Raw genomic sequence first — 21,321 nt, 5'->3', positions numbered from 1 at the left:
TTGAGGGAGAACTAGCTGAAGCATTGACCTAAAGCACTAGCCACCCAAAGCAGTGAGGGAGAACTACTTGAAGCACTAGCCACCCGAAGCACTGAGAGAACTATCTGAAACACTAGCCACCTGAAGCACTAAGGGATACTATCTGCAACACACAACCAGACTATCTGAAGCACACGACAAGACTACTTGAAGCATACTATGGGACTTCACAAGGCAACTCTAGAACAGAACATTAGAGAGTCCACTATGGTTGTGCCTCCTCATTCAAAACGACTAGTTGTGGCTCAATCTCTATCCTAGTAAAAATGGGATTAAATCTTGTTAATTAGACTCTAAAACAATTTGGAGTACTAAAGAAATGCCATTAGAGAGCTTCAACAAACCTAGATGCGACAAAAAGGAGATGAAATAATGTTCAACACCCATTGGGGGACGAGGGGACATGGGGCAACTCAATAGAATGACTATAAAACTATCAACTTAATTCAACACAGTTTTACCCATCAATTTCTTCTTTTTTTGTGAATTCAAAAGTGGGGGTCTAGGGGCAACAGCTCCCCCTTGCAAGGTCCTAGGCCAAGCACATTTTCCTTATTGCATGGCCTTTGGATTCTTCATTTTTGAAGCATTATTCTCCCAGAATTTGTGCGTTTAGACTCTCTTGGAAATTCACTTTAAATTTGCTTCAATTCCACTTCAAATGTGCTTCAAATCTGCTTCAAGTCAACTAAAATGCTTGCAAATGACCTTGCATAAGCTTGAGGGGGTGTTTTCTGGCTCAAGCAGCAAACAAGAACTCGAAAAATAAATGACTGTAAGATCAAAATCCTTATATGCTGCTGCAGCCGAGTAATTGGCGCAGACTTGCTGAGTTTTTACCGACTTCTCTGCGAGTTTTTGCCAATTGCTCAGCGATTTTTCTGTGAGTTAAAGTGGTAAAGACTCACCCACTAAAACTACTTGCATAGTTTTTGATTACTTGCTGAGTAGTCTACGAGTTTTTCAACCATGGTCATGATATAGGAGTGTAATGAGTGGGTCAAGTCCAAGTAAGGATTAGTGAAATGGGTGAAAAAAAAATGTGAATGAGCAATACTTTTTGGGTTGATGCCAAATATATCATTTGCATCATATCTACAAATTTCAGGGGAATCAAATTTATGGACTCAAAAAATCTAAATGTCAAGGCATTGTATGAGGAGACCAACACCATGTATATCCAAATTAAGGCCATTGTACAAAAAGAAGACCCCACCTTTCAGTTTTATAATGAACACATTCGTCATATCATTCAGCAGAATTAGGAGACGTCGCTTGCACATTTATAATAACTAACTATTAAAGTACTATATCTCATTTGCATTGTCATCCCCAAATTTTGGTCCATAGTTGCCCTATCCCCAAAACCCATCCTGATATCCCTTATACCTTTATTTCAAAACTCCATGGAACTTCAGAAATTCTCTTTGTAAAAATTTTGTTTAACTGATGGATACTTCCTATTTAATTGTTATAATATGTCATTGAACTTGCTGCTAAAGAAAATATATGTTAACAAAGATTTAGATTTCTAGTCAAACATATCATATATTTTGATATCGCTAGGTAATGTTTTGTGTTCCAATGTTTAGAGTCTGCCTCTGGACCCCTTTTCAAGAAAAGTACAAGATTAATATTGCTCTTCAATAATACATACTATGTCTTTAGACCAATGATTGATTGCCTGTACTTGTTAGTCAAACGACAAAAACACATTTAATGCTAATTAATTATTATTGATTCACATTGTCATTGGAATAATTGCTAATGAAGACATGTTTTATTGTTCTCTTGTCTTTCACCCATTTGATTAATTGACAAATTTGTCATTAACAGGCATTAAGATTATTTATTTATTTCTTATAGATATAACTCCATTGATCTTTGCTAAACCACACAAGCTCAAAATAAGCTATATCAAACTCAAGTTCAGCATCTATTTGATAATTAAAACATTTAGCTTTCAACCAGTTTTAAGGTCATTTTATGTATATATACGGATGGTGTATGGTCTATGAAATTACCAAACCCCCCTGCAGGAGGAAAACGATGAGCAGCATCACCAACAAGCATGACGCGACAGTTGCCACAAATAAAATTTTCAGCAACTTCAGCATTCATAACCCATTGCTTTATGGATTTTATTTCCAAGTCTACATGGTCATAGCCAACCAGATTGAAAATGTGTTCCCTGCATGCCTGCATAGAATACAAAATCAAATACACCATATGTTGAGCCCATTCATTTTGTAACTTTGCTACTTAACTTAACAAAATGGTGTTTTGATTAAAATAAGAAAACAACAATAGCAGTCTTTTGGCTATAAACTTGTGAAAAGTAAGCTAACAAATCCATCTGAATCGAACTTTTGAGCACAGGTACAACTCTATATTAAGTTATAGTTCATGTAGCGGTATGTTGAGTTCCATTCAATAATACAAGCCGTCTGAATTACATCTGTAGGTGGCTATTATGCCATAATAATACTTTTGTTAATTAAAGGGGTAGAAAAATAAAATACTTGTTTCCAAGCAATGCTAGCAAAGGTTGGCAAACTTAACCAACCGTCAGGCCTATTTGTATCCAAGCTGGAGCAATGTAAGGTTGTTGGGTATTAGAGATTATTATGCTATGAAAAGCTGTGATATCCCCACTAGTAAAAGATTTATATAATTAAATCAATAATTACTATATAAAGAGAGATAATATACCAAACAATGATATAATTAAAATCATATTATAATATGATACAATATATTACATAATAACAATGTAATGTATAATGAAATAATAATTAATTCTATAATATGTAATTTACATAATAGTTATATTAAAATCTAATTGAAGATTTAAAAAATTACATATATACATAATATAAATATTAATCAAACATTATTACTAATAGTAAATAACAATTATAATACTAATATTAATAAACAAATATAACAAATTAAATAAAAGGACACACCCCCTCTCTAAATAAGATGCATAATAATATTACACACCAAAAAATGGAAACATCAACGAAAGAAATGGGCAAAAAATTGAAAAGATCAAGTAATGGCAGACAAGAGTCATTACAATTGGTATTAGAGCTAGCATCCTGCCAGCCTGTAAATCATGAAGATGTCTATTAATATATAGCTATCCGCACACTTATTAAAGTTAATTCTAAAAATTCAGCACCTACTTGTGAGGAAAGGTTAGAAGAATAAAATGTTGCAGAGTTAAAGGTATTGCTCCAGTGGGTCTGTTTGTAAGCACCCAAAGAAATGCAAATATACAACCATTCAATCAGTATATGAGACGACCTCCATATTAGATGCATTCGAGACTTAACAAGAACTTGATTCTACTCATGATGGAGGTCCAATACCGCAAGAAAATCAATAACAATGTCAAGAGCATGATTTTGGATGAAGACAAGCACTCCATGTACATTATTTCAACAAAAATTATAAAAAAGAAACCGTTCAATTTCCATTTTACAGTCAGCCGCAAGTAGTGCTTGACGAACATTTTGCAGGATACAATCAATCACTTTATTAGCAATGGAAATAAGAAGATAAATAAAATTTGTGACTTCGAACACTAAGGAAACCATTCCATTGCAATTTGTTTAATATTTGACTAAACAAGCACAATGAGCATTTTGTAAGGAATAAAAAAACTATAGCAAAGGAACGAATTACAAATAACTGTAGCAACGCTATTAAGAAACTCATCGCATGGGCAAACAGATTTTCAATAGAAGAGCTGCAAGGATAATTACTGAAGAGTTTGGCGTGTTCAACGTATTGGTTTTACTTGATAAAGCGATTAGGGGAATGACTCTTGTCTTAGCAGAAAACATCCAATACACAGACAAAGACCACTGAATATCATTCAAAGACAGAGTATTAAGGATTAACAATGATTAATATAAACACTAGACATTGCAAAGTTTTTATTTGTCATCTTTGGCACTAATGTAAACGAGTGGAGAAAGGATATATATATGTTTCACAATGGAGAATAAAGGATGCAATGAGAGGGATTGAATATGAAAAGCACAACTATTGTATCTTATACGACAATCAGAGAGGCAATCAGTTCAGATCGTTCGCTGGAATTGAGCAAGGATGACTCAAGCACCACAAATAACATTCATTCAAGCTCCTCCAATAATTGCATTATGTATATATAACTATCGACTGATATATGTTTACCGCACAGGGTAAACGGTTTATTAATGCATTCAAAAAATAGACAAGAACATGTAACACAAAAGTATTCCTTTTATTACTCGCATATATACAAAAGATACTACAATATTCGATATGATTCATTACAATGATGATTCCAAAGTCCATTCCGGCTGATGTACATATACCTTCCTGAAGAGGTGACTCAACCGTCACATGCCCTTTTGGATACTATTCTACCCATCAGCTACAATATAGATTTTACCGACAACATCATCCCCCCCAAAAGAAAAGTCGTCTCCAGACAACAATTACAAAATATCCAAGACAAATTAACAAAACAGAATACAGTAACTGACTAACTATAACAAGATAGATTTGTTTCCATCACATCACTTTCACATTCTTCTTGTGCCTGCACCAAACTAGTCTCCAAAACACATTGCATATGTAACCTCCGCTAACACAATACTATCACCTTAGCCAAGCTGACCTTGATAGCCACCTGTGTCGCCTTCTCTACTTCCAATGCCTAGGTACATTGACCCAAGTATCGCTCTATTGCCTCCAACTAGATGATCAGCTCCTCTCGAGCTCTCTATGCATCCACGAAGACAGCCTCACGTCAAACACCTACTCCGAGTGCCTCAAAGTGTAGCATCCCTCTCGAAAGGCTTGCTCTAGTGCTCTCTCGACCTCTGGCATACAAACACTCCATGCCTGCAGCAACTCTAGGTCTCATCAACTGGTCACAGTTCCCACGACTGATAACTAAACTGACTAGGGGTCTAGGGGGCATCGCACCAGCGAAGTCGAGGGGCAATGCCTCGCAGGGTCCTGAGGTAGAGCCCCTCACTACCAAGACCAAATTAGTAATCTCAAACCCACACAAAAGTCTATGGAACACACCATTTTTGTGATTTTCTTCCAATCCCACACTCTTTCTGCCAACCGCTTATGTTTTCTTCATTACCTATTTATATTTGTCCCTCCAGTACTATACGTTTTCCATTCTCAACTGTTTTGATCTGTTGTCATTTTTTTTTTTTACACTTCCTATCCCCTTTGATCAATCACCTCTACCCCTGTTTTAATAATGGTCGTTCTGTCTTTTGCAACCCTCTAACTGATCATACAATAATGCTTCCTTCATTCTCCCACTGATCCTGCAAGGGCCGTACAGCCACTTCTTTCAACTCTTGGGCGTACAGTCCAACTTTGCTTTTTCAATTATTCAGGTCGTACGGCCATATGGGGCTCTTATAGGCTTCTTCCTCCAATCTCCTAGCCGTGTGCACTGCATGGGTGTACGGTATTCTCTTTTTTCCTTAAGCCATATGATCATGTCCATACGGTTGCCGTACAGCTCAATAACCCCCTTGTCTTTGTTTTCGTACGATCCATACAGTGTTGCTCCACATGGTGATCTCCTATTGACTGTACGGTATGTCTTCTTTCTTGCTCTCCGTACGTCTCCCTTCCAATTTTCCCGTATAGCCGTACGGTATCTTCCTAGTGTCCACTTCTCTTTGTTTTGGCCATACCTTTTCCTCTGCTTCTAGTGGCCATATGGCTCTCTGTTTGGCCGTACAGTGTTTTGTGTGGGCCATACGGTGCTCTCCAAGGTTCTCCTATGTCGTACAATCTACTGTCTTCTGCTACCCTTTGAGTTTCGTACGGTGATGGCTTCCTTCAGTATTTTCATAAGACCTTTCCCAATGCAAACTTTCAGCTGTATAGTCTGAGCTCTCCCTTTGTTGTGTGTTTGTACGATCTTCTCTCATCATACAAAATGTCATACGGTCCTAGTGTTTTAGCTTTTTTATGTATAGTGCCTCTTTCCCTTTGTCCATACGGTCGTACGGTCAAGCCTCCTATTTACACATGTCCATACGGTGAGCTTATATGCCTTCTTTGTTTTAAATGTTCTCAAGACCGTATGCTTTGAGTCCATATTTCCTCATTACATATATTAATATTTATCTCTTTTCTTCAACTTACTTCTTAAAAAATATATATATATTCTATTTTACACTTTATTTTACATATATACACCAATATTTACTATTTTTAGACTCTCTCAGTTGCTCATCCACGGAGGTGCATTATTTCTTTCATGATAACTTTCAACATCGACCCATTCACTGCATCGGCTACTTCCTTCCCATCGAGCATCCATAATTCTATTGCTCTGTTATTGCCCACTTCGCGAATTTTATATGACCCAACCCACTTTATTTTAAATTTGCCTAGTTCGATCTCGTTGCACCCATTATACTTTAGCACTAGTTGTCCCGATTGAAATCTGTTCAACTCAAGTGCTTGTCATGCCATGCCTTATGCCTGTTTTGTATAACCTTCATGGCCCATTGTGCTTGTAGTCGTCGCTCATCAAGTTTATTCAGGTTGTACAATCTCTCCCTTTGGCTCAAAGTAACAAGACTCGGACTTGGCTCAGACTCAGCAAGGATAACTTGACTCGTAACCCGGCTCGGACTCGACAGTGACTCGGTAGTGACTCGGCAAATTGATAAAACCCTTAAAATTTAGAGATTTTTTGGATTTAAATTAATTCCATGCACCCATTATTGAATAAAGATTAAAGACACAATAACATTATAAAATAGAAGGTAATTTGATCACATACATAACATATATCAATTACGTAACTACAAAGGTTAAAAAAAAAAAAATCAGCCGAGTCAGATGAGTCAGCCAAGTCACCTAGGTGAGTCAACCAAGTCTGCCGAGTCAAGTGAGTCAGCTCAGTTCACCCGCCGAGCCAGGGTTGGGTCATTTTGACTCGGCTGAGGCAACTTGACTCACCGACTCGGACGACTCGCCCAACTCGCGGCGAGTCTCATTACTATGCTTAGGCTTCCCATGTCGCCCAGCTTGTTCTCAATTGCTATCCTCAAACTCGGTACCATGAACTCCATTAGGTGCCACTCCTTGTTGTCAATAATTATATTCTTGAATTTAGAAGCTTTACTCTGTGTTGCTGAAGTTTTTATTAAGCCCTTCCTCTTTGTTTCCTGTGCGGACCATATGATGTGTTTTCCTCGATACCTTTCTACTAAGTCTGTGGTGTGGCGTAACATTTTCTTTCCGCACAGTTCATTCACTGTGTACCGTATGGTGGAATCTTTGCTTTTTGGGTTCGTACGATATGTTTTTCCCTTCAACTTCCGCCATAACTATCTTTCCTTCTTCTGCTTCTCTATATTCCTTCGAACATTCATTTTCCTCTCCTTTCTCACCTTCATCGACCCTTACCATATTATAGCTCAAAAAGAGTTCGTAATCCTCCATTTGTCAGTGAAATAGACCATTTACCGAATCCAGATCATCGTCCTTCGATCCACCTTCTAACCGTAGGACTCTTCCTCATCTGGTTCCATTTGCTTCTTACCTTTGTGCTCTCCTTCTGAATCGGACAATCCGACTTCTTCTCCCACCATTTGTGTGTAAATCAATAATAAATCTCTGTCCTCTACTCTCCATTGATAGTGTATTCTTCTTCTAGTCATGTTTAACCTTTTTTTGTATGAGCCATCATCGTCCAAGAATGGAGTCATATCCCCTTCTTTTTAGTGTGATGACTACAAAGTTGAGCAGGAACGGCTACATTCCAATAGTTACTAGTTGCGCCATCAAGATCCCTAGAGGCTTAATGCCATGTTGGTCTGCAATTAGCAATTGGAACATGGGTGACCACAACGTCGGCTGTCCCAACTTCTTCTAGATATCTTTTGGTAGGAAATTTACGCCTAAACCTCCATCCACAATTGTGTCTGAGAGGATTGTTCCCAATATACCCATTTCTACAACCACCTGATGCCTTCTTGATGTGAGGGCTAGCAGCATTGGGTCTATTGTGCTTGTTTTGATCCCTTCTCCTTCCTAGGTTCTTCTGGTAGTTAAGCAACCAGAGCCATGTTTATGAGTGTCGTTCGTAGTTGGGGCATTGTGAGCAGCAAATCATTTAATTTTACTGGCACTTCAATTTGTAATATACGCCTTATGATGCTCTATTTTGCATAGTTCCTCATTAAGGTACTCGCAGTGTCCCCCTTCTCCGTTTGTGATTTCTCTGTCTGCATCCCTCTCTCAATTTCGGCCCGTGCTTCTTCCAGTCTCTTCTTTTCTTTCGTTGGGTCTAGGTACAACTTTACCTATTTATGTGTAATTGCCAGGACTTCCTTTTCATCCATTCCTGATTCGGTACTGATCAAATTCACTCCTGGTTTCGATTTCGGGCACTTGGCATCTTCATGGTCTTGAAGACCACACCATCTGCATAACAACTTCGGTGCATTCGCCATTGTACAGTTCTGTGCAAAGTGGCCCCACAAGTTGCATGCTCAATATTGAACCATTGGTCGATCATTCGCATCATACTAAATCCGACTACGACCCCCATTATTATTGTTATTATTGTTGTTGTCGGTGTTGTTTTGTCTCCTATTGTTTCTATACCCACCCGAGGTGGCACCGTCATTATTTGTGTTTCCGTTCCCTCCTAACGTGGAAACTTCCTGTGTCAGGAGCACTTGTTGATGCCCTCTTGTTTTCATATTGAATGGGCATTCCTTTGTGGAATGTCCCGCAATTTGGCAGATATCACAAAACTGATTCTTCTGACAAGATTCCTTAGTGTGACCTTCTCTCTTGCATTTTGTGCACCATAGCTCATTTTCTTTGGTCAGGCTATTCCCTTTCTACATATTCTTAAACTCTTTCATCATCCTGATCATATCCTTCTGGAGGGCTCGGACCTTCTTACTGCCCTTTTCATCACTACTGCTATCCTTAGAAGAAAAACAGATCATCCGAGTCAGATGATCTGTTTTTCTTCTTCTTTTTCTTTTTTTTTATTCACTCTCTAAGTCCATCACTCGATTGTACGCTTCAATGTACGACGATGGCGATACAATCTTCATTTTCCTTTTTAACTCCAGGCATAATCCTTCTATGAACTATCTCTTTTTCAGCCCGTCTGCTGGCTTACTTTCCATTTTATTTGCTAATTCTTTTAGTTTTCTAGCATATACATGGATTGTTTCATTTTTTCCTTGTTTTGTGGTGTAGATTTCTGCTACTATCTCGTTGTCGTCTCATAGCAGTTGAAACTGTGTAATAAATTCCTTCTTTATGGTTTCCCACGTGGTTAGCTTTTCCGGATCGGTGTCCGAAAACCAATTGATTACTACACCTCGTAAGGTGGCTGGAAATTGCCTTGCCCATTCGTCGTGGTCGCTTTCTCCATTCGCTGTCCAAATGGTTTCGCAAGTTTTACAATGTCTAATTGGGTCAATTGTGCCATCCCCGTCAAACTTTGGTAACTTTTCCTTTGGATTGGCCATCGGTACCCTTTCTTTCTTTTGTTGTGCGTTGTTGTCAATACCCGCGTTGTTTTGTACTTCTGTACCGCTCTGTACACCTACGTTACGGACACCTACGTTCTCAAGTGGCGTGAAAGCTTCCTCAAGGACTTGGTTGTTTCGACCAAACTATATTTGCTTGTCAGGTGTATCAGGGATGAAGAGTTCACCCCACGCTTGTGTTCCTTTGACACTCCAAGCCGCGCTGGTCCTTTCCCTTCCGTCCGGATTCCCCCTTGGTGTATAACAGTTTGCCAATTCTTCCTTTGTTCCTTTGATCACCCTTTGCCTTTCTCGGGCTTCTTCTATCAACCTCTCCCTTGATCAACTTGGTGACTGCACTCCATTCATCAATGCTCCCATGGTACCATGGTCACCTCTTGTGCCACCATTGCCATACCCTTCGGCGAGTTGTTGGAGTCTGTGCCTCTGGTCACTTTGTTGTGTGCGGTTTAATATTTCTCGTGCCACACTTATGCAGTCATTTTTTGGATTCTTATTTCTATCTTTAGTCAATGTGTTCGACATTTATAGCACTCGGTTCTTATAGGCAACGGCACCAAATGTTTACCGTACAGGGTAAATGGTTTATTAATGCATTTAGACAGTAGACAAGAACATGTAACACAAAAGTATTCCTTTTATTATTCGCATATATGCAGAAGATACTACAATATTCGATATGATTCATTACAATGATGATTCCAAGTCCATTCCAGACAGTTTACTTATACCTTCCTGAAGGGGTGACTCAACCGTCATGTGCCCTTTCGGATACTATTCTACCCGTCGGCTACAATATAGATTTTACCAACAATAATATAAGCAAAGTAGATATATAAGTATTTGAAGATTACTACCAAAGATAGGAGGCTGCAGCAATCCCATGTGTATGACTACGATCTACGTAATAAACTAAATGATTTTTTGTTCGTAGAAAAGAATTGTTATTTGATGGATGATTGCAATGATGTCACCCGTCCATCTTAGAAAATCGAGATCACTTTGACTTGCATGCAAAGGAGAAGACAAGCAATCGAAAAGTAGTTATGACAAAAGTCAAAATGCATAAAGTGAAGTACAATGGATCAACTTCTAACCGCCAATATTAGTCTGGACAACAATAGGTATTAGTATCATACGATAGCAGTTATGGTAGAATGGAAAGGTAGCTCAATGTTAAAAATAAAGTACGATGCACATTAAATAAAGATATTTTCTAATACTGCCACCAGGAAAAATAAATAGGAAAAAAGTCATATTTGAATAGAGGGACTTCTTATTGGCCAGACCACCATTCGGGTAGAAACAAAAAGAGCCCATCTTACATGGGAACCAAACAATATTATCGGAGCACTGTGACAACCGCCAAAATAACGGGGGGGGAATGTAAAAAGTAAAATATAATTGCCGCCACTATGTCATGTCAAAGGAAGCATGAATTAAATACCAAATGTGTTTACATTTCAAACCATTAAATTATCACTGAATGTGGAGTAAGGGAATCGCATGTTTAAATGAAGAGAGTAACATATGAAGATAACTACAATTGCTAATACCACCACAGGGAAGAGAAATACAAAGTACATACAATACAATATGGAATATATTAAAATAACTCTAAGCACAAAGGCATTAAATAAAAGGGAAGACGATTATTTCCAAATTGCTCCTATTCACCAATGATCAAAACGAAGACTGTGGCCTTTGGGAGGTATATTGTAAACAAAGATAGTTTTATAATATATGGATATATAAAAAGAGATATATTTGAAAGGATTAAACTTATCAAACATATATATATAATGTTGTGGAAATTAAGATAATATTGGATAGGAATCTCCTTTTGTCTTATTACATAATGGATAGGAAGTGTGCACAAGGGGAGGAGTAAATCAATCGCGTTGGGGCAAGAGAATCCCAATATGGATAAAGATCTGAGGGAGCCCCAAGTTGAGTGTGACCAACCTCGAGAAGTACTAAATCTACCATCCACATCAAAATTAAACATGTTCTTAGTGGGTAGGGAGTGTGCACAGGGGAAGGAGTAAATTGGTCGCGTTGGGGCAAGAGAATCTCAATATGGATAAAAATCTAAGGGAGCCCTAAGCTGAGCATGTCCAAACTCGAGAAGCAGTAAATCTACCATCTACTACAGAATTATACACCCTATTATAGTACTAGCTATAGAAACTTGTTAAAATATGCATCTTCAAGAACTTTTGATTTTGAGACAAGGGAAAGGAGCACAACATTCTCGATCAAAGTGGTAAAACACTTCCTTACATTTTCTTATTTTAAATTGTAAGCAAGATTCTAACATGTATACTATGTGTCTACATGGTGTCTTCATGCATTAATATGTTTGCTTCGTGTCTTCTTTGTGTCTTCCTGTATTCATGTGTCTACCTCATGTTTGCATTGTGTCTTCTTGCATTAATGTGTCTACTTTGTGTCTTCATTCATAGCCCATCATATACTAACATGTGTACTTTGCAAGTATTGTAACACATGTAGGCAAAAGAATGAATCAAAGTTATAAATTGCTTGAGGACAAGCAAATTCAAGAGGGGAGGACTGTTATATCCCCACTAGTAAAAGCTCTATATAATTAAATTAATAATTACTATATAAAGAGAGATAATATACCAAACATGATATAATTAAAATCATATTATAATATGATACAATATCTTACATAATAACAATGTAATGTATAATGAAATAATAATCAATTCTATAATATGTAATTTACATAATAGTTATATTAAAATCTAATTGAAGATTAAAAAAATTACATATATTCATAATATAAATATTAATTAAACATTAATACTAATAGTAAATAATAATTATAATACTAATATTAATAAACAAATATAACAAATTAAATGAAAGGACACACCCCCTCTCTAAATAAGATATATAATAATATTACACACCAAAGAGTGGAATCATCAAGAAAAGAAATGGGCAAAAATTGAAAAGATCAAGTAATGACAGACAAGGGTCATTACAAAAGTTATATCATTATGCCATATCTCGCATTATGGTTTTTGTATTCTCTCTGGTTATTTATGTGATGCCATCAGTGATTCAAATCTGGTGTTATTGTTGAATGAACTATAGTTGCATTGTAGTAGTTAATACATCTCGAATTAGGCATCTAACATTTTGGCATTGTTGCCTAAGTTCAAACCTAGAGATTTGAGGATGTGAGGATAGGCGGCATAATGGGTCTCACCTTTGATCAACAAGTAGTGGTAACTAACAGTGACGTGGAGGGCAATACTGAAGTGAATCGAGAAGACCAATTGACATAGGACTTGGTTCACGCATGGGATGTAGCAGTAGACGAGAACATGGAGTGAGAGGCAGAGCAAAGAGCTCTATCAACTAGTACGGTACGTGTCGAACTCATGATGAATGCTTTCGTGTGTGATCTTCTAAGCGGCCTTTCAAGATTGTTAGCTTGCACATCACTAGAGTTCCAAGAAGAGCATGAGGCAAGGAACCTGAGCATCGTAGACAACAAATACTACAACAATACAAAGAAAGGAATAGGAGGGAGGAGGAACCATGAGACACAAGTAGACGTCATACCTCTGGTAATTCCAAAAACTATTGCCCTTTTTGCCAGATAAGGACAGAAAGCGTCCAAAGGAAGAGGCAAAAATAGAGAAGTAGAAATTGTTTGTAAGAACATCACTTCAGATTCAAGAACAGATTCAAAGACAACAACAGTTGCAAGAGTTAATCGAAAGGTATTTCAATCTATCCGACTAGAGTGACACTTGTGCTAACACTCATGCGTCACCCACAAGGCAGGAGTGGGAGGATTTTGCACACAAACTACCACTTCTAGGCATCCTTTGGGTGCAGTAGGGGGACAGTGAAGAGAGCAATTCCCTATGAAATGAACCATCCATACACTTGGAGGATGTCAATGATCAGGAAAAAGATCTTAAAGAGGACGTGGTGGACCAATTTAAGAATGCTCTATGAGGTATTAGAAGCCTTGCTATATCGAAACAGTCGAGGATGGGGGGAACACAACTAGAAACACTCAATAGAAGAGAGTATCAACACTATCAAGGTGTGGACAACAGTGGTGGAACGCAAAAGGACTCATGAGAGCTTGGAAATGCAACGAAAGCACAAGGACACAAAGGAAAAACCAACCCACCAAAATCCAACAAAACATTTCAGAAAAAAAAAGCTTCCCAGATTTAGTGGCAACGGATCTAAGGATTTGGCTACCTTTGCAAAACATCTGACCATATGAGAAGCCAACGTTCAAATGGTGAAGACTATTAATTGAAAGCATATCCAACCACCCTCCAAGGTATAGCAATTGAGTGGTACACAGCCCTCGCAGCAATAGAGAGGGAAAAATGGAATAATTTGAAAATACCTTTAAAAAGGAATTTAGACTACTCCGCAATGATGACAAGGTGATAGTAGAGATCTATAATATGCACCAAGGGAAAAATGAGACAATTGAGCTTACCATTGTAGGCTAAAGGAATTGATTGGTATGCTAGACAATCAGCCAACACATGGTTGAAGAAGTGACAGTTTATAGGACTAGCACCCCCCATCCTAAAGAAAATGAAGGTAGTATCCCCATCCTTCCAGAATGAGGCATTCAATCGGGCAATGGACATCGGAAGCAACAAATAAGGCATTAAGAGGGAAGAAGAGGGTCAATGATGATGACATTAATGATGACATTAATGATGACATTAATGATGGCAAGAGTGAAGGAGAGTTTCAAACAATCCAAGCACTCTACATCCATGATGAGGATGAAGGAAATGAGAGAAGAGAAGGAGACAAAGGAGAGCAAGGAAGTATGGTGCTCATAATACTAAAGTGGGGGACACGTGGGAGCTAATTGTCTAAAGAAATCGTTTTGTGACATCTATCAAGTACTCAAACACTCGGTCAAGGAGTGCATGCACAATATGAAGCGAAGGAGCATTCAAGTTCTATTGACAAGGGAAGAGACCCCTGCCCACCACAACACCAAGACCCATCAATTCTAATGCTTCCCCAAGAGGATACTTTAACATTAAACGAGGGAGCAATAGTAACAGAAATAATAACTCACCAAGAAGTTGCATCCAGTACAATGCAAAGGGGTCACATGTGATACAATCTTGAAGGTGTAGTGAGGGGGGCCACTTTGCACGAGACTGCCAAAGCAAGCAAGGTGGTGGAAGTATGCTATGAAGATGGTGTGGGTTGGGGAAACCATGAGGACATTGACTACCTTAAGGGAAAGGCAATAAACATGATAGGGGTAATAGGTCTAGAAGATAAGGTTCTGGCAATCCCTAGACTCTAGGGGAAGAAAGCCACATACCCCGAACCACTTACAAAGAAAGAAAGATTGAAAGAAGCTAGTAGGCAAACAAAACTAGCCATGGAGAAAGAATGAAGACACGCATGGAAACAAAACTAGTCGAGCAATGAAAGAAGGAACAAGCAGCTAACTAGGAGAGCTAGGAATAGAACCCATAGAGAAAATCAAAGTCGAAAGAATTGAAAGACCAGATAAAATGCTAAAGAAAATAAACAAAGGGTGCTTTAAAAAATTCAAAGGGAAATATGCAAAAGCTAAACAAGAAGAGCGAGGAGCACTAAAGCAAAGAGAACTAAAAGGTATGAGGATTTCCAAAAATATTTATTTAAGTAAAATTAAACAAATTAAAGTAGAACAAAATAAAAAGGGAAAAAGGTTCGGAGAAGCAGAAAGGAAAAAGTCCTTATTAATAGCTAATGAAGGGATAATAGAGGAAGTAAGAAAAAGAAAGTTAATGATTTTTTATTAAAGTTGTTGGTAACCTAACCCTAATGAAAGCCTACAAAAGACCCTTGTGATAAGAAGAGTAACATCATTCTACAAACTCAAGGCAGCATAAAGAAGGAAGGTACTAATAGGGGACCATACAGTAGAAGCAAAGGATGTTGTATGCCTTGTGCAGGTCATACATCCTTTATTGATGGAATGTTGCAGGGTTGGACAAAAGGAAAAGAGAAGGAATTAAGGAAGTTCATAGACAACCTTTCCTAGTCTTGTACGAAGCCTCACCATTTCTTTTGTACAAACTATATGGTTCATACTACACACAGACTTGCCAGCCCTCTATACACAGTGTATGACTTGTTATGCAATCTCTATCCAACAAGAGAAATAGCAAGTTGTGAGTGAGCATATGGGAGTTGGAAGTGAGCATGCAAGGGAAGTGAAGAGTGTCATACGGCATACAACAGGGAGGCCTCATATCATTCGTTCAAGTCATACGACTAGTTGCGAATTTGTCCCTCCAATCCTATCTAGTAAAAGGAGAGAGTTCACCAGTTGGAAGTAAGAATTCACAAATTAAGAAAAGGAGTCACGAGACCTACTCAACATGGTAAGAGGAAGCTTTGAAAACCCTAAAAACGGCAATTACAATATCCACTACAAAGCCACAGGTATAACCAAAATTTCATTACAAGCACAAAGCATGATAGCAACCTCCAATAAGAAGGGAAAGACGCAAAAAGACAAGGATGAGCAAATCATAGCAGAAAATATCATGTTCGAAAGTGTCACTTGAAGTGAATCCAGCGCATAGTGTAAAGGAAATCCAGACAAACATGATTTCAAGGCATCCCTTTGCAAGGCGAAGGTAGACAATGTTACTTTTATGCCCATTCTTAATCTGAGAGGTTTTGAACCAGTATTACACAATGGTGCATGGTTATAATAGGAGCTTACATAGGTCTTCAATAAGGTACTTTGATCAAATAGTAACTGTGTCCTATTCAACAAAAGAATTTAGTATTTGGCGTGCCAAATAAAGAGCATTCAACATCCAAACCCTTCACAAAAATGTCCGTGGAGGACAAAAAGATGTTGAAATATATATGCAGGAAAGATCTTACAGCTAATCAATTAGGTCATCTATGGAGTAGTAACAACAATTGGGAGCTAAACAATCATTCATAACCTCCCCTAAGTGGAAGTACATTTTGTATTTGTTAAAAAGTAAACTTGCATGTGTAAGTAGAGTTTCCAACATCACCATCCGAAGGCTACATATTTATAGCCAATATTTGTTAGATTAAATCAAAACACTTTTTCAACTCATACACAAGACGTTTTATATATTGCATCATGTCATTGCCTTGTTCCTCGATGCACTTCATATACAGGTGGAACCACAACATTGGCATAACTTTGTGCCTGCTAGCCGAGTGGAGCCATAGAAACCTGCATTGCACTACTGGTTGCACCTCGATGCTTTCACAACTAGTAGCTTTGAACCTTAAAAGAAAAGGATTAGAGAAGAACCCGCAACAAGCATAGAAGAGGGAGAGGAAGAGGATGGTATCTTAGAAGAGGAAGGTGAAACAGAAATGGCACAATACACATCATCTTCATCTAGCTTTGAAGATGGAGTGTTTAGGATAACACTATGTCATACCAAAGCACCATAGAAGGCAACACAAAAAATAGAGCTAGGGGAGACATCAAAAGAGATTTATTTTATACCAATGCAAGAAGGGTAGTAACAGAAGAGAACACCTCACTTGAGGTATCGGATACAAAGACCTTATGGAGAGAGGTAGATGCTTGGATGTAGGAGGTGCTTTCCCTTATGGGTTAACAAAGATTAATTGCACACATAAGTAAAGTACTCAACAATGGATCTAAAGAGCATATGACAGTATTGTATTCATCAACTGATTGCTACATACAAGAATTCTCCATATAATTGTGTCTCATTCCAAGAGAGAAATGCATACATATAGTGTCTGACGAGATGCGAGGCAAACCGTCGCATCTGTGTAACTTCCTCAGAAGGACCAACCATCTAACTACCCATTTTCTCGACAACATCATCCCCCCCAAAAATAAAAGTCGTCTCTGGGCGACTCAAAACTTACAAAATAGGAGACAACTATATAAATATATCAAGAAAACAGAGACTAAGGAGGAGGTTGTGTCCCTAGAGTGTTCAACAATTTGCGCAATTCGTAGACTTGATCCATGCGGATGCGCAAATCCTTTTGAGTCCTCGTGTTGACCTCTGCAACCTCTTTCAGTTAGAGTGTGGCCTCTATGGCATGAGCTTCCCTCTGCGTACAGGCTCTTTAGCCTCCTCTAGCTCCTTTTCTACCTACTCCTTATCCAATAAGAGCGTTGCTTGCTCTATCGCCCAAGCTGCATGTTGGCTAGTTAAATGAGTAGCCAGCTCCTCTTGAGCCTTCACCTCAAACTCTCTGGACCTCTCAACCACCACTTTGTCTGCCTCCACACACCGCTAAGCATAGTAGTCGTCTTTTTATGCCACTACTATCTCGTGTGCCAGCCTCTCCATGGTGTTGGTAACTGGTCACAACTCGGGTTCTGTAGCCCAGTCTGCCAGCATCTCCAGCATCTCTACTGCTAGCCACCCTCTTGCCTCAAAGTAAGAGTGGAACCGCTCAGGGCATATTCACCTTATGTAGACCCCGATCAGCTGCATTTTTTGTGTTCTAGTCAAGGCATGTTGTCCAATCACCCGACCTCTTTCCAACACATTCTCCAAAGCTCTAATGTATGCCCTAGATCTCTCCTCATCCAACCCATAGGAAAAGCTCTCCTCATCCTCCTGCCCAATCTGCTGATCTGACTCAACCTCCATAACTCCTATGGCAGAAACTTCCACTTCTGGTTATTGCCTCTCTCGTAACACCCCACAGTAGCCTTCGTGGTCTCCTTCAGTTAAATAGTCAACTAGCCATCCTTCGGCAAGTTGCCTAAACCTTCATCGGCGTTCTACTTGTTGGGCAAAAATTAAAGCATCATGTATGGCTTCTAAGGCATTCGGCTATTGCTCGTTATTCTTATCTTTGTTTAATTGATTTAGCATCAATCTAATCAAACATTATAATCATCTTAAAGCAAAACGTAGAACACTTTTATTGATTCATATTTATTTACAACAGATCAACTTTGTGATCTCATTATTATGAATTTTTCAATGTTCTTTATTCTTCTCCCCGAGGCTTAAAGCTAATGGGTTTGTTCTTCGTCGAATGCCATCAGACTCTTCCTCCTCGCAACGGTTACACTCTCGTTCATAAAAGTCCCAGAGGATTTTTTGTCAGCACTGCTCACGCTCTACTTCCTCACTTCAATTCCTTTATGCTATGGCTTCTTATGCCAACAAACGAGGTAGTTAATGCAACAACCTATTCATCGTAGGGCTAACGTGGAGCATATCCAACTCAAGGTTTTCGTCGACTTCTCATACGGCTTCCCTCCATACGAAAGTTGCAATCACTGTGTGAAGTGAAACAAGGAATTCAATTTTCAGAGCATGCTCTCCGTCAAAGTGTTACGTAATGCCTTCAGCATTGGTCCTCACATTCCGATTTGCCTCAAATGGTAATCCCATTTATCTACTCATTTTGTTGTTTCCCAAATTCGATGGGCAACAACACCAAATGTTTTCCCTCGTGGGTTAATAGAGATTAATGGCACACATAAGTACTTAACAATGGATCTAAAGAGAATATAACAGCATTGTATTCATCGACTAATTGCTACATACAAGTTTTCTCCATACAAGTGTCTCATTCCCAAAGAGAAATGCATAAATAGTGTCTGAGGGGATGCGAGGCGAACCGTCACATCCGTGAAACTTACTCAGACGGACCAACCGTCTAACTACTCGTTTTCCCGACAATAGGAGGCACATCAGAAGATTGTAAGGGCAACTCAGTGGGAGGTAACAGCGGTTGACAACTACAATGCAATTGGTAGTCAACTACAATGCAATTGGTAGTGGCATTCACATGGCAGTTAGCAGTGGCATGGTAGTTAGCAATGACACTCAAATGGTAACTGGCAGTGGTACTCACATGGCACTTGGTTGCGGCAATCACATAGCCTAGTAGTGGCAGGGCAGCTAGTAGTGGCACTCACATAGAAGTGGGTAGTAAGACGACAGTTGGTGGTGAGATGACAGTTGGCAGCAATATGGCATACTACATGATGCGCCAGGAAGATCACCACCCTTTCCAAATTGGGAGGCAAAACAAATACAATTCACAGTGCCACAACTATCATCAGAAGTACACATAGTGCCTATAGAACAACTACTACAGCTGAAGGTATTGGCTCTTAGATCTCACAAAAAACGGAGCCCCCACTATTAGGATCACTACCTCTCATAGAATTGAGACAACACAGTCAATGTCACTTCTAGTCACACTAGCACTAACACCTCCTACTCGAATAAGTACCCCATCCACCATTGTTCATCAATAGTGCCACCTACACCTACTCCACTCTTCGACATGGCAAGAGCAGATCACGAAGGGGGGGGGAGAGTAGACACGGAAGATAACAACCTATTGGTCAAGTTCCAAATGGAGGTACAAGACATTCCCCCACCCCCACGCACCCTCATGAAGAAACTACCTAGGATCATCCAGGAACAGGGATAGACAAAGGTGGTTAACACATAAGGAACAAGAAGTAGGAGTCACAAAAGGTGGCAGTGTTAACATATCAGTCAAGTTTGTTATTAGTGACACACACTTATTCAAATTTTGTATGGCTGCTGAGCTCATTGAACAAACTACAATGTTTTCCATGTAATCCAGTAGCTACAAAGAATTTCAGTGGTTACCATGTATATTCAGTTAGTGTGAAGCTCAGTAGTTCAAACTAAGTAGATTTAGTCTAGCAGTTCAACCCAAGTAGTTCAGTGGTTACCGAGCATTACAGCTTCTATCGAGTTTGCAGTTCATGGAATGCAAAGCTAGTGGTAACCGAGTTGTATGATGATTAGTCTTTACTGAGTGCAGTCATGGTAAACAAGTAACCCAGTTTATGTTGAGTTACACAGTATCTATCGAGTCAGCAGTGTAGACCAAGTTCACGACTACTTTGAAGTGATCATTATGGACCGAGCTTCTACGTCTACCGAGTGCATGATGATGCCAAGTAATGACAATGGACGCCGAGTATCAGAACTTCACCAAGTCAGTCTTCAAAACCTGAGTGTCTTCTTTTGGGTCGACTTTGTAATATTGGTGTGAACCTGTATGATGGCCGACTTTGCAATTTTGTAAATTGGATTGGTATATATAAGTAATTTATTGTATCACATCCATGTGTATGACAATGAACATGTAAGAATGCGAATGTGAATAATTGAAGCTAAGCAGTAGATAAAGAGTAAATTGTGAAGGCCATATCAAAAGAGGAGCAGCAAAGACATATTTATCACAAAAAGGTGATCAGTACAATCAAGGAATCTCTATCAACAATCCAGTTGTAAGTCAGAGATCTACTGTTTCATCCTAACAAGTGAACCAGTCAAAATCTTTTCACAAGGTAGACTTAACAGTCTTTCTTAAATCTCTTAATAGAGTGCATACTTCATTGTGTGTTTGTAAAACCTCTAACAAGGTGGACCTAACAATCCTAATTGCTCCTAACAAGGCAGATCATCAGAAGTGATCAATGTAAGCCTTAATAGGCCAACTTTATGCTGCAGTATTGAAGTTTTGTGGGTTTCATCATGAGCCCAATTTTACTTTCTATTTGGAAGATTTCTGGGTCACCAAATCATTGTGTTCAAGTGTTGTGGATGCTTTTATATTTTCAGTTTCACATGCATGCAATTAGATCAGATGTGATAAATTAAATGTTAAGTAGTTT

General features: G+C 38.8%; 1 protein-coding gene across 2 annotated transcripts in view; it reads right to left on the bottom strand.

Moving 5' to 3' along the window:
- The window catches only part of EMB2421 (FAD/NAD(P)-binding oxidoreductase family protein), a 222,303-nt gene that overhangs the window by 26,870 nt on the left and 174,112 nt on the right, over positions 1–21,321 (bottom strand). For both annotated transcript variants that reach the window (XM_089797482.1, XM_089797483.1), the window contains one exon: positions 2,064–2,238. In XM_089797482.1, the coding sequence (XP_089653608.1) occupies positions 2,064–2,238 (175 nt within the window). The remainder of the gene's footprint in view (positions 1–2,063; positions 2,239–21,321) is intronic.

Source organism: Cupressus sempervirens, chromosome 8, assembly GCF_028749045.1.
Source record: "Cupressus sempervirens isolate cs-2001-9-10 chromosome 8, ASM2874904v1, whole genome shotgun sequence".
NCBI classification, from domain to species: Eukaryota; Viridiplantae; Streptophyta; class Pinopsida; order Cupressales; family Cupressaceae; genus Cupressus; species Cupressus sempervirens.
This window is presented reverse-complemented; position numbering and strand designations above follow the sequence as displayed.